This window comes from Mustela erminea, chromosome 9 (assembly GCF_009829155.1).
Source record: "Mustela erminea isolate mMusErm1 chromosome 9, mMusErm1.Pri, whole genome shotgun sequence".
NCBI classification, from domain to species: Eukaryota; Metazoa; Chordata; class Mammalia; order Carnivora; family Mustelidae; genus Mustela; species Mustela erminea.
In genome coordinates, this window is record NC_045622.1 from 83481965 (window position 1) to 83496318 (window position 14354).

Genomic DNA, 14354 nt, shown 5'->3' on the forward strand with positions numbered 1-14354 from the left:
TCTCCTTGGCACAATTTCTTGCCCACATTTGTCTATCTGAGTAGAATATCTGGAGTCCTAATGGTATTACCCCCAAATGCTAGATGCATGACAAAGAGAGTAACATTTATAAGGACCAAGCTGGAACAGTTAGCACTGATTATTTCAATACCTGCTATTTCTGTGTAGTCTTATTATTCTCCTATCTGCATAATTCATAGGGACTGTTACTGTCATCCCCTATCTAAAAGTGGTGCTACCTTGGGTTCATTAGCCAGTTATCACCAAAGAGAAATTTCACAAAAGTTCCAATAGGCTACAACTCCAGCACTAGGGTTGGAGTAACGATAGGGGATGCTTTTTACTAACAGGTTCTTTCATTATCAAGTATCTCCCTGCTGAACAGGTTTAGAGCTTAATCTAAGACTTGGTCATTCTCATAGCTATTGCAAGCTAAGCTCCTTCATCTTTCCTGCAAGTACTCAATACCTCCATCCAGCCTGAAGAGGAATTTTTGATGGGCTCTGTAAGCATGGTAAAGATACCATCCAAAGAGTAAGAAGAGTCCTGAGTTCAAAATGTAGCTCTGCCACTTACTAGTGAAGAGCCTTGGACAGATTATTTAAACCTCATCTATATAACTGGGTTTAATAAATCCCTTACAAAATTATTCTGAAAACCAAATGAAGTAACACATAAGGCTCCCGGCACCCAGTAAGCATTCACTAAATACTAGCTATTGTGATTAGCAGTTGTCCCAACTAATGGTATGAATGGTGTCTGCTGGGAGTTCTTTGTTCCTGGTTTCCTATCCTGTCTACCCAGTTCTCCGCAAAGTGAACTGTGCTTTGCAATTTTACTTTGGTTTCAGTAGTTTTTTTTTACATTGTATTCAATTATATATTTCTGGTACTAGCCAAGACTTGAATTCAGTGTTATTAAAAATGTACATTAACTGTGAATAGATGCCATATTAATTATGTAGCAAAGACTACCATTTTTATTCTTTTAACAGGCATCTTAAGCAATGTTTATTAAATATCAAATGCTTGGGCTCTTCCTTATGAACCGTCTACTCACTCGTCAGAAGGTTTATGGAGAGGGAATGTGTTGGGACTGAAGCCAATGAATATGCTTTTCCATCATAGCCATCTAATATTAATGTACCAATCCTACAGTAGTTTTTCCCCAGGACAATGGATTATTTTCTCTGACTTCTTTTTTGTTCTATTTGTAAAATAATTTACCTATCTGTTTTTGGTTTAGTACTTAAAAGCAGCATTTTATATTTTCATTTCAAAACTATCTCTCTAGCTTCACTTTAATACAGCCTAATGTACACTCTGGTTTTTTGTTTTCTGTTTTTTAATTTTATTTATTTGAGAATGAGTGCACAAATTGGGGAGGGACAAAGGGAGAAGCAGACTCCCCACAGTGCAGGGAGCCTGACATGGGTATCTATTCCAGGACCCTGAGATCATGATGCAAGCCAAACGCGGACACCCAGCAGACTGAGCCACCCAGGCAACCCACACTTTGGTTGTTGTATTCCAAAAGATGAGCTTAACTTAATGAAACACAGGTTATTTCAAAGACTAGCAGATGTTTCCAAGAAAATTTTGATTCATGGGACTTCAAATAATACTTCCTAAGTCAAAACTCATCCCTAAATGGAATTATTTTCATAGATGCATGGATGTACCTCTTTTCAATTTCCTACAGCTCCTATACATAACTGCTTCATATAGAGATTGGCTAAAAAAGCTGATTAAACACGTGAAATGGTATTAAAAATAGAAGATCTGGGGTAGAAAAGAGTCTCTCTACTCCAAAGAAGAAATAATTACAATGAAATATGTAGATCTGTTGTATTTGATACCAATAAACCATTAAAAAAAGAAAAAACATTAAGTTCCATTTTTTAAAAGATTTTATTTATTTATTTGACAGAGAGAGAGAGATCACAAGTAGGCAGAAAGGCAGGAAGAGAGAGAAGGAGGAGCTGGTTCCCTGCTGAGCAGAGAGCCCAATGCCCGCTCGATCCAAAGACATTGAGATCATGACCTGGGCTGAAGGCAGAGGCTTAACCCACTGAGCCAACCACGTGGCCCTTGCTCCATGTTTTTGACAGATACTTCTTTTACTTGTGTTTTATTTATCAAAGCCACAACTCTAATGCACTATACCCTGAAAATTATTTAGATTGAAATCTGACTTTCTGAATATAAAATTCCAATTTAGACAAGTGGATGACTGATGACATTTTTCTGTAATGATGTAAGGTACAAAGAGAACAGCTGAAGACCTCTAAAAAATAAGACTGATCCCTGAGGGCTGAAAGCACCAAAACATTGTTTTAACTAAGATTATGAAAACACATTATGGACATCAAGGAGGGCATAGTACAGCATCCAAATGTCATTCTGGAAAACTATTGTCTTTTTCCTCCACTTCTTTTAATAATTTAATTGCCACTGTATTAATTTAAAATACCGGGACAACTGGGTGGCTCAGTTGGTTAAGAGTCTGCCTTCGGCTGAGGTCATGATCCCAGGGTCCTGGAATCAAGTCCTACATTGGGCTCCTTGCTCGTGCGGAATCTGCTTCTCCCTCTGCCTGCTGCTCCCTTGTTCCTGCTCACTCTCCGTCTTTCTCTCTCTGACAAATAAATAAATAAATCTTAAAAAAATAAAATACAGTCTCTGTTAGGCTTATTAGATAGGCTATATCTTCTCTCCATTTCCCAAATTAACATTTCTCCCAGAATCTCCTCATGTACCATCTACTCCTATTGCTAAAGCCAGAAACCTGGCTCAATTTTAAGCCCTTCAATTCAATTTCTTCCAGCATCCAATCCTGTCTAGATATTTCCTTAATCTTTCTCCAAAATTTGTACTGCTTTCAATGGTTAATGTTATTATCTTAATTATGTCCTATGGCCTATTAATGGGTCTCTCAGCCTCCAAAACTTCTCTCCTCGTAGGAGTCCCTCCTACTCCAAACCTTCCTCTATTAATCTATTACTAATATCAGAGTGATCTTTTATTTTTATTCCTTTACAATAATTTAATAATATTGGGGGTATTTTAACCACAAGAAACACACACACACACACACATATTTATTATTTTTAAAAGTTTTTAAAATAAATTTTAAGGGTGATTTTTAAAAAGCTAAGTCTGATAATGTTATTTCCCTGCTTGAGACATACAAGGAACTGGGCCCTGTTTACCTTTTTATTTTTATCTCTCTTCACTACCCACCCCTCCCCACTATATGTTCCAGACATAAGAACTTACTTTTAGCAGTTGCCCAAAGCACAATGCTATACTCTCCCTTTTAGACTTTATGAATATACGGCTTGCTTTGATCAGGTCCTACTTATCCTTCAGAATTTCAACTCAAGTTTTACCTTCCCAATCTGGAAAAACCCTACTGACCACCGTTTGGATAAATTTCATCTTATGTCTTATCACAGCACCCTGTCTATAATTCTATTATATCATATTATAATTTCTTGTCTGCTCCTCCAACTTGGCTATAGACTTCTAAACCTGAACTGTCCATTATGGTATCTACTAGTAACATTTGTGGCTATTTAGTTTTACAAATTATATAAAATTCAAATTCAGTTCCTCAGACACGTTATCAGACACATGTGTCCTGTGTTCAGCCATCACATATGCCTACTAGCTACGGTACTGGACAGTGCAGATATAGAATATTCCGCTTCTGCAGAAAGATCTGCAAAAGGTCTGCTTTTGCAGCACTACCTCCTCTAACATGCTTCTGGCCCTCAAGTAAGTGCTCAGGAAGTACTTGTGGAATTAATAAGTGTATGAATAAATAAAGGAAAATAAATAAATAAAATAAAAGGAAAGTTGTGACGTTAATGTTTGGCCAATTTTGCCCCCCCCTTCCCCCGCCAGCTTGCTAAGGGGCATTCAAGTCTTCTCTTCCACCCCAACTCCCTGCCCCCTATGTCCAGTGGTTCTAGCTGCTCCTGAGCACATCCTCCTTAAAGATGATTAAATGCTGGGATTGGTTTGGGGTCAGGTACAACGGTTGCACTTAGGGTCACAAGTCCATATTGGTCTATGTCCCTACACCTACTTTGAATTTCTCTATATAGGGAAGTCAGGTCAAATTTCAAGTGTCTTTGGATGACAGAAAGTTTCTCTAATCCTTCCTGATTTGGAGATTCACACATACAATGTACAGGAAATAGATCAGAATATTAAGTGGCATCTTAAAATTTTAAACTGCTCACCCTACAGGTTTTAAGGAGACAAATCTGTTGGGCCCTTATGTGTGTTTAGTGGGGACACAGGCAGTAGCTGTAACAAACTAAATGATTCTTACATTTGTTTTTTCTTCTTCTTCTTCTTCTTTTTTTTGTTTTGTTTTGTTTTAAAGAGAGAGAGGACTAGAGATGGGGAGAGGGAGAGAGAGAAGCTGAAGTAGGCTCTATGCCCAGTGTGGAGCCTGGCATGGGGCTCAATCCCACAACCCTGAGAACATGAGCTGAGTCAAAATCAAGAGTCCAATGCTTAACCACCCAGGCACCCCAATTCCTATACTGTCTTAAAATAGTTATGACAATTCTAATGCACTCATTTTTGTAGGTTAGCAGTACAGTGGCTTGTAATGCCAACAGTTTCTTGCTAATTTATAATCTTCAACTGTTTTATAACATGCACACTTATTTTTGTTTATTGAACATTTACTTATTTGAGAGAAAGAGAGCACGAGTGTGCATGAGGGGTGGGGCATAGGGAGAGAGAGAATGCCAAGCAGATTACTTGCTGAGCATGACACCCAGGCACTCCATGCATGCCTACTTTTACATGTTATTCTTCCTTTCTAGTCTTATTTTAACTAGATCATAGTTTAGTAGAATGAGAATGCTTTTATGGACTAACATTGAGTGAGTCACTGAAACCCAAAGAATTACGCCAAGCTGTAACACAAGAACTTCATTTAGTTGCTTATTTTAAAGCATTTGAACATACTCCACCTAGTCAACAGCAGCTTTCCAGTAGATCACTCTATCAGATTGGGAAGCCACATGACACTTGGAATATATTCTTTTTACTACCATCAGTGATGGAGTCTGCTTCAGATCCTTCTACTAAACAGCAGCATTATAATTTCAGTTTTCTTAATTTCTCCCAATTCCTTTTAGGCAACCTTAAAGTAGAGAGGTCTCATAAAATTTTCAGATAAACATACATAAATATTTTCATTTTACTGAACTCAAAACTGCCCTCCTCAACTCACAGCAATGACACTGATTTTCCAACTTTGAGTGGTTAAAATATATTTAGGTGAACAAAACCATTTCAGGAAGACTTGTTATTCTTTTAGCAGAAATGTTAATCTTGGGGCGCCTGGGTGGCTCAGTGCGTTAAGCCGCTGCCTTCGGCTCGGGTCATGATCTCAAGGTCCTGGGATCGAGTCCTGCATCGGGCTCTCTGCTCAGCAGGGAGCCTGCTTCCTGCTCTCTCTCTGCCTGCCTCTCTGCCTACTTGTAATCTCTTTCTGTCAAATAAATAAATAAAATCTTTAAAAAAAAATGTTAATCTTTGTGCATATGTATATGAATATATATATGTATATACACACAAACATATTAAGATAAAATACATTTCTACAAAATAAAATTTTATAAACTACATGTTACTGTTAAAATAAGATAAATTGTTCTGAAAATGTTCAGAGAACACATCAGAAAATGTTTAAGTTGTGGAGACCTCAAAGGTGATTATTTAATGTTAATATCAGAAGAAAAAACCTCAGAATTGTAAACAATAAGTCAAATTTATCTTCAGAATTGTGTTAGCTATAGGATGAAAAAGTCACGTCACCTCCGCAGTGAACCTCACTTTAGCAAGAGAGTAAACATATTTCCTCCACATCAGCTGCAATCAAGGCATTAGCAGTATGCCATGATTGATTATCCTGGGACCCGTTGCTGAGAAATGAATGTGTAGCACAGGTTTTTATCACTAAGGTCTGCAAAAAGCAAGTCCCTTGTTTAGATATCCTAGTTGTAATGAGTGACATTATTAGGTAGTTCTTCTATTTAAATGACATAAGGATTTAGTGTATCAGCAGCTTATAATAAACAAGCCCTTTCAATCTGATGACTCCTTTCCCTACACATGAGTACTTTTTGTGTTTATAATACAAGTGGTAATAGAACACCATATGGTTGTGACTTTTAGCTAAAGTAAATGACATTTAAACAAACAGAAAAACAGCATTAGGATATTCAAGGATTTGAACTATAACCTAAATACACAGTACACATTAAGGGGCTATTAGTGTTAACTATATACACTGACCATTTTCTAATGCTGTCCAATTAGTGAGTTTTTCAGTTTGCTGATCAGTTTTTCAAAAATATTTTCCACTTTACTGTCAAACACCTTTATCACTGACATATTGCCCCATTTACAACTTCTTTTAAAAACACTCTACCACTAATATATCCTGAGAACATTTAATCAGTTCTTTCTGAAATGTAAAACTGCTTCTATTGCTTAGATCTCTGCCAAAACAACAATGATGTTGTTATTCACACACATATAATTCTTAAAAGAAAAATACAAGAATGTGGGAATGGTACAAGCAGAGACAGCAGTTCTAAGCTACTGCAGGAAAACAAGATATGAATTTGTCTTGCACTCCAAGGTAACAGATATAATAGCAAGAAGTGGTGTAATTCTGATTATATTTAAAAGATAAAGCCACCATGATTTGCTAATGGACTGGATGCGCAATGCAAGAGAAAAAGAGTCCAGGAGGACTCCAAGTTTTAGAAGCAGAGCAAGCAGAAAAATGGAGCTGCCATTGCTGCGATGGGGATATGTGTGGGACGAGCCAGTTTGGGAAAGATGATTAGCAGTCTGGTTTTGGACATACTAAGTCTGAAGTGCCCATTGTGTACGAAGGTGGAGATAGTGGGCAGACTATTAGATTTATGATTCTGGTGTTCAGGAATGAGGTTGTAGTCGATATAAATTTGGAAGTTAAGTTAGGTAATATTTAAAACCATGAGACAGGATGAGGCAACCTAATGTGTGAGTGTATATGGACAAGAGATGAAGTTTAAAATATGAACCCCAAGTTACTCCAAAGTTCAAAGGAACCAACAAAGGAATCTCAGAAGAAACAGAAAGACAGGGAAAAAAACCCAGAAAATGTGCTGCTCCCCAAACTAAGTGAAACCAGGTTTTGAGAACAAATATTTCAAATACTAACAACAGGTCAAGTAAAATGAGGCCTGAAGTTGACCACTGGATAGATAACAGTGGGGACCCCTGACGAACTTTCAATGAAGTGGTGGGGGAACAAAACCTAACAGGAATGAGCTCAAGAAAAAAATACAAAGTTCAGGCAAAGTGAGTAAACAGATGCAAGTCTTTCCTACAGGAGGATGTGGTGTCAAAGGAGTTTGTTCATTGGTAAATTTTATAGGATATTTGTTTGCTGATAGAACTTACTATATTGCAAACTTACTACACTACAAGATGCCTAAACATTAGGCATAGGTTACACTACAGATTAAAATCATAGCCCTGGACTATCATACAATGTTACCTTCAGAAAAATTATAAAGTGTTTTTCTTCATCTTCTCATTAACTTTATAACAAAATTTCACTATTACCTGAGCCCTGGCTCTACTTTCCTTAGGAAAATGGAAACTACATTATATAGGTTTTCATACCACACCTTGGTACTGTGCAGGCTATTCCAGATGTTTGAGCTGAATACGTTTCTTTTGAAAGTCACAAATTAAGCTTATATCCTAGAAGCCAATGCTTAGCCCATATACCCAAGGCAAGAATTACTGGCCTCAATATCATTGAAATGAGCAAAGCCCACGGCAACAGCACCTGATAGGGATTGCTTAGTTTCCAAATGCTTAATGTAAAAAATAAATCATGGTTTGTAAGTATTGCCGCCACATGGACTTTTACAACTCCAGAATGAATAAAATGGTTCCACATCACTTAATCAACGATCTATTTATATTCTTTTTCGCCAACTTAGGAACAATGCTATTTCTTTCATATGCTAAACTCTACATTCTAGGTTCCAAATGATGATTTTGGTGCTTTGCTTTCTGAAGCACCTACTTAGAAAAACATTTTTAGGGGGTGAAGGGGTGGGGGAGGGGACCTGGAATTCAAAACACATTTAACATTCATCATCTTTACCAAGCAGCTCAATCAAGATCTGAATAGTAATGTCTTCATCATAAACAATAATGATTTTTCTAAGATACATCGGTAAGGGAAAGAACCCCTTTCATAAAATACTGCACCAGTGTGCTTCAAAGATAACTGAAAAAGGGAACCCTCTAGAGGAGGAGACCCAGTAAAGGTTTGGATATTTCTTCAGAGTGCTCCAAACTTGGAAGAATTTTTGTTATAAATCACCTTGATTAATGGAACACATTTGCTAAAGTGGTTCTGTAATAACTACACAATTCTTATTGCTCAAAAAACTCAGCCTAGAAAAACTGGTGGAGGCAGGGACTTTCAAAAAATCACTGGCTTCTCTTTACGACCAATACTATCCCTGATCAGAAATATTCCCTTTTTTTTTAAAGGATAATGAAGACAAAAAATTTTTAGGGAAGCACAATTCGATGAGATGGGAGTATAAATAATAATAATCAGTAGGGGATATTTTGGAGAAGCAGTATTAGCATGGTAAGGAGTACAAATTTTGGATGGAGCCAGGGTATTTGTGTCTGAATTCCAACCTTTTTTTCACTGTTTGAAACTGGGCAATCTGTTCAACCTCCCCATTGTCCAGTCTTCTCATCTGGCAAATACTACCACTACCTATGTTATTGGGTCACTGTTGTGATGATTAAAAATAAATTAATCCTTGTGAAGAGTTTCAACAGTATCTGATACAGATGAAGTATATAATAAGTGTTGACCAAAAGTATTACAATTATGTCTGTCACTTATAAACATGCAAACCAAGGTGAATGGAATATACCCAGAACAATATGGCAGTGTCTTCTAATTTATCCATTCATTGAACATAAAAATTCAAAGAATATCTTCCTTTAATAGAATAGTCAAAAAAATTTACATCTTATAGTCCTCTGATTGTCTTTTCAGATTACTTAGCAAATATCTAATCCCCTGATATTCTTCCTCTAATAACCCTTAAAGAGAAAATAACAATTATGTGGTGCTTAAGTACAGATAGTCGATGCCTTCATTTACATGTTTTGTTGTTCTACCCATTATAAAATTATTTCTGGTCTCAAGTTTATGCTTGTTGCTAAAACAACTTAAAAGTGACTAGAATGTCTCATGAAATGTTAACAGTCATATGAAGGTGAAACCATTATGTAAAACTCTGACATTTTTAAAGAACAAAGGGATACAATGTCCATGATGAAGGTCATAGAAAAATAGGTTACCTGATACCACACTATCACCTTCAACCTTATCACCCTCAGCTAACAATTACTAATATGTTTAGCACCGTGGTAATAAACATTAAAAACATTTGCACTTGTGAACCATAGTCTCTTATGGATGGTACAAAATAACACATTTAGTAATCCATTGATCAAACTTACAAGGCAATCAGAGACTATTATAGTTCAAAATAAATACACAATGATCAAGACAATTTAACCTATTTATCCGCTTAAATTGGGGATAAAAACAGAAGTAAATTTAGTTAATAGATGTAACAGCTGCATCAGTAATTTGAGGGTAACACAGAAAATTGAAAGAAAAGTAAAAAATTAAGTTAAAATTATTAAAGTAAGACAAGTATAGGCTGAGTAAACAAAAGCCTCCCCCCCCCCCAACCTCTGTCACAGCAGCCACGTGACTGGTGAGGAGCTAAAATTATATCTGCTCTTCACTCTTCCTTTCTGCTATTCTTGCTCTCTTTTTCTAAAGGGACAGTAAAATTGACTAGAGCAAGGTATATACAATTTCTATCCTAAAAATTTAAGTAGGATTTAAAAAGACTAAACTGCAGACTTTGATTTTACCAGATTTGCTGCTATAAGTCAGTGGAAAATTTGCTGACCCAGGATCCCAGTGGCATATAGGGGCATGTCTCTTTTGTCTCTTCCAATCTAAGACAATTGTCTTTCCTTATTTTTCATGACCTTCACATTTTTGAGGAGTTTTAGTCAGTTATATTGCAGAATGACACTTAGGGTTTGTCTGACATTTTCTCATGATTAGACTGAGGTTACACTTACTTTTGCAAAAATATCACAAAAGTGATACGCACCTTTCTTAGTGCTTCACTTCAGGAGCTATATTATGTTGATATGTCTTTTTATTGGTGAACTTAACCTTGATCACTCAATTAAGGTGGTGTCTGACAGTTTCTCCTCTACCAACTACTATTTGTCCCTTTGTAATAAATATCTTGAAAGAGATACCTTGAGACTGTGCAAATAAACGATTTCTCTCAAACTTTCGCTAAAAATTTTGACATCCGTTGGTGAATCTTGCCAACAACAATTATTACCGAGATATTTATATTGTATGCTTTTCTTTTTCTTTTTTTTTAAAGATTTTATTTATTTATTTGACAGACAGAGATCACAAGTAGGCAGAGAGGCAGGCAAAGAGAGAGAGAGAGAGAGAGAGGAGGAGGAAGCAGGCTCCCTGCTGAGCAGAGAGCCTGATGCGGGGCTCAATCCCTGAGCTGAAGGCAGAGGCTTTCACCCACTGAGCCACCCAGGCGCCCCTATATTGTATGTTTTTAAGAAGGGTTTTAAAAGAAACTAAAATATATAAAATATAATGGCCAAATTGTTCTGGATACAAACATACTTAAATTCTACTGAATGCAGCATTTTAATTTATATTCAAAAAGTGAGTTATTTTCTTTTGTCAGTGTGTTCAGTTAATGTTAATCAATGAATAACAATTAAAATGTTACTTACATAACTATGACTTTTAAAGAAATCTGATGGACTATTGGTGAGGATTTTATCTCCTTCCAAGCCAATTACTCTCTTACAAATGTTTGATTTTGGATCACTCGGGCTTTTTGCAATGACAATGTCACCTCTGAGGGGAAAAAAGTCAAAAGAAAGGTCAATGTTATTTATTAAACATAAATACACGGACAGCACTGCTATAGTACTTGTATAACTTAAAGCCAAATCCTTTATCCTCTCACATATTGACCCTCTCATATTACCAGCTTTGAGAAATTTTGTGACTGAGTTTTATGGGTCAAAATCCGCCAAGAGTAGTGGAAAAGCTCTTGAAAGATTTTAAAATTTCTGGCAATACCATAACAACCATCTTCTTATACTTTATCCACTATGTGTAACTTCTGTATCCAAATTTTTAAAACCAACAGTATAGAAAAGCAATTCCATGTAAGTACAAACAAATTAACTAAGTAAATTTTACTGTCCAGCCATTAGTACTGATTGCCTCTAGAGCACATAAAAACATAGGGACAGCATAAATATATCCCTAGAGCTCAAAGAATGTATACAGCATACCCAGATAATTTACAGTATAGTTAAAAAACTTATTTTTGAGGAACAATATCAGAAGACACAACCAAATAAAATGCTAAAAGCTGCCCAAACATATACTACAAAAAATAAATTGGTACATCAAATATATAATACCAACAAGGTGGGTATGATTACATGTAGAAGGCATGATTCATGGAAGAAATAAAAATATACATGTATTAGAAGAATAAGAAAGATCTTTAAAAGTATAAATGAAGGAGACAAAATGAAAGAAGGACAAAATAAGACTAAGCACCCCAACCAAACAGAACACAACACTCTTTCTGAAAAAAAATGAGTAATAAGTGAATTCTGTTGACTAACACACGTATTTGAAAGGATTTAATTATCTATATTATGTGTACATAGTTCCATAATAATTTGATGTCACTTATAATAAAAGGTGAATATATCAAAATATCAAAAGCCATAAAAATAAAAGGAAAATAAAAGTCAAATCAGAAACCTAGTTATCACTACATATAAGTATTAATAAGAATTCTAAGCTTCTTGGTTCTAAACTTTTTGTTTTCATCTAAAAATGAAAATCTGATTAATTACACAAGAATGATTAACTAATAAAGTTTAGTTTGGGAGGTAAAACAATTATCTTAAACAACTAAATCAAAGAGGAATATACAAGAAGGATTTTGATGTAAGGTAAAAAAAGACACCATCCATACTCCTAGGAAATTTTACAGTACTAGTATTCACTGGAATGATAATTTCTTGTGGTTAGAGTTGAAACCTATTAAAACACTAAATTCTAGGGCGCCCAGGTGGCTCAGTGGGTTAAAGCCTCTGCCTTTGGCTCAGGTCATGATCCCAGGGTCCTGGGATCCAGCCCTGCATTGGGCTCTCTGCTCAGCGGGGAGCCTGCTTCCCTTCCTCTCTTCCTGCCTGCCTCTCTGCCTACTTGTGATCTCTGTCAAATAAATAAATAAAATCTTTTAAAATTAAAAAAAATAATAAATAAAATAAACACTAAATTCTATATTTGCAGGTAATACAAGGCTGCCCTTTTTTTGAAATGGGATAAACTGGTCTCTTTTCAACCAAATGGAACCATGCCAATGGAACTTTCAGATGAATAAGTCTGCAAAGATCATACTAAACAAAGCTGATTTTGGTTAGCTTTGGGGAAAGAAATGTTTTCTGTGGGTGTTTTATTCAGCTTACATTTTTCAAAAAATAATCAACATGATCCTTAAAACAAATTCTGAACTTACATGGCAACATAAAAACCATAATTTAGTCAAGATGGTTTTCTAATTTTTTTTTAATTTTTATTCATTTTTTTCAGTGTTCAGAATTCATTGTTTACATACCACACCCAGTGCTCCATGCAATACATGCTCTCCATAATACCCACCACCAAGCTCACCCAACCTCCACCCCACTCCCTTCTAAAACCCTCAGTTAGGTCCTCAGATTCCACAGTCTCTCATGGTTCTTAATGTTTTAATTATTTAAAAAAAATTTTTTTTAATGTTAATTTTAACTTTTTTACTTTTAAGTAGGCTCCACACCCAATGTGAGGCTTGAACTCACAACCCTAAGATTAAGAGTCACATGCTCTACTGACTGAGGCAGCCAGGTGCCCCTCAGTTAAGGAGTTTTCATGGAAACCAATATTTATGCAGACTATACTTCTGATGGTATAACTAGATATATGCATAGAACTTAGATCGAAATAATTATTCCTTGGTTTCTCAACTCCTTCAAATAGGCTTTTAGAAGGAACTTAATAGAACAAAGATTTAAATATTCCTCTCATTTATACTTATAAACCTGCTTATTATCCAACTAAATTGTAAGCTTTTGAAAAGGGTCAATATCTTATTCATCTTAACACTCTCTGTACTGCACATCTTATAAATTAGGTGCTCATTATTTGGTGAAAGAATAAGTAGTAATAATAGTAATAAGAAACTCTGTTTTAAATATGAGTGTTGTGTGCATTTAACTGAAGAGATCCATGTGCTTTAGGCACCAGTTATGCAGATTTTCATTTTTGCCTAAATGGATGGCTATCCTAGCCTTTTTTTTTTTTTTAATATTTATTTATATTTGACAGAGATCCTAAGTAGGCAGAGAGGCAGGCAGAGAGAGAGGGGGAAGCAGGTTCCCCGCCAAGCAGAGAGCCTGATGCAGGGCTCGATCCCAGGACCCTGGGATCATGACCTGAGCTGAAGGCAGAGGCCTTAACCCACTGAGCCACCCAGGCACCCCTACTCTAGCTTTAGAAATAAGCAGCTAGCTAACAGATCTCTTGCCAAAGGTCAGAGATTCCCCTGAAATCTCAGAGTTCTATGCTACAGACAAAAGAAAAAGAATATTCAGAACAGTAATATTTTTAAAGTTGAACTTACCAACTGACAACCTTGATTGTAAAAGTTATTTGGTATATGTCATATAAATGCAAGATTTTAAGCTGTCCCTCAACCTAAGGGCCCTCTTGACTAAAAAAATATAAAATGAAACCTTCTAAGAATCTTAATTAAGTTACTGAGTGCAGTTACTTATATTACCCATCTGGGTGCAAAGATTATCTATTTAAAAAAAAAGATGATATTGAGCTATTCATTCAAAATCTATTTAGCCAACAAGTTCAGCTCCTTGTTAAGAATGCTTAAAGAGTATGAGAGTAAAATCATGTCATTAGCATGGAAAACAGCAGCCTATCTTCATGCTACAGTGATGCTAGGTCTCTAGTTAATCTAAAGACTGTATGAAGTGATTTGGATATAAGTTAAAAAGAAAAGAAAGCTAGAACACATCCTGTTATGTAAGTCTTATTTTATAACCCCGTAACTATCAATTAGGCGT

The 14354-nt window shown here is 35.9% G+C and overlaps 1 protein-coding gene across 6 annotated transcripts in view; it reads right to left on the reverse strand.

Moving 5' to 3' along the window:
- Window positions 1-14354, reverse strand: part of IMMP1L (inner mitochondrial membrane peptidase subunit 1) — a 77760-nt gene that overhangs the window by 10085 nt on the left and 53321 nt on the right. For all 6 annotated transcript variants that reach the window (XM_032359369.1, XM_032359370.1, XM_032359367.1 and 3 more), the window contains one exon: window positions 10935-11061. In XM_032359369.1, the coding sequence (XP_032215260.1) occupies window positions 10935-11061 (127 nt within the window). The remainder of the gene's footprint in view (window positions 1-10934; window positions 11062-14354) is intronic.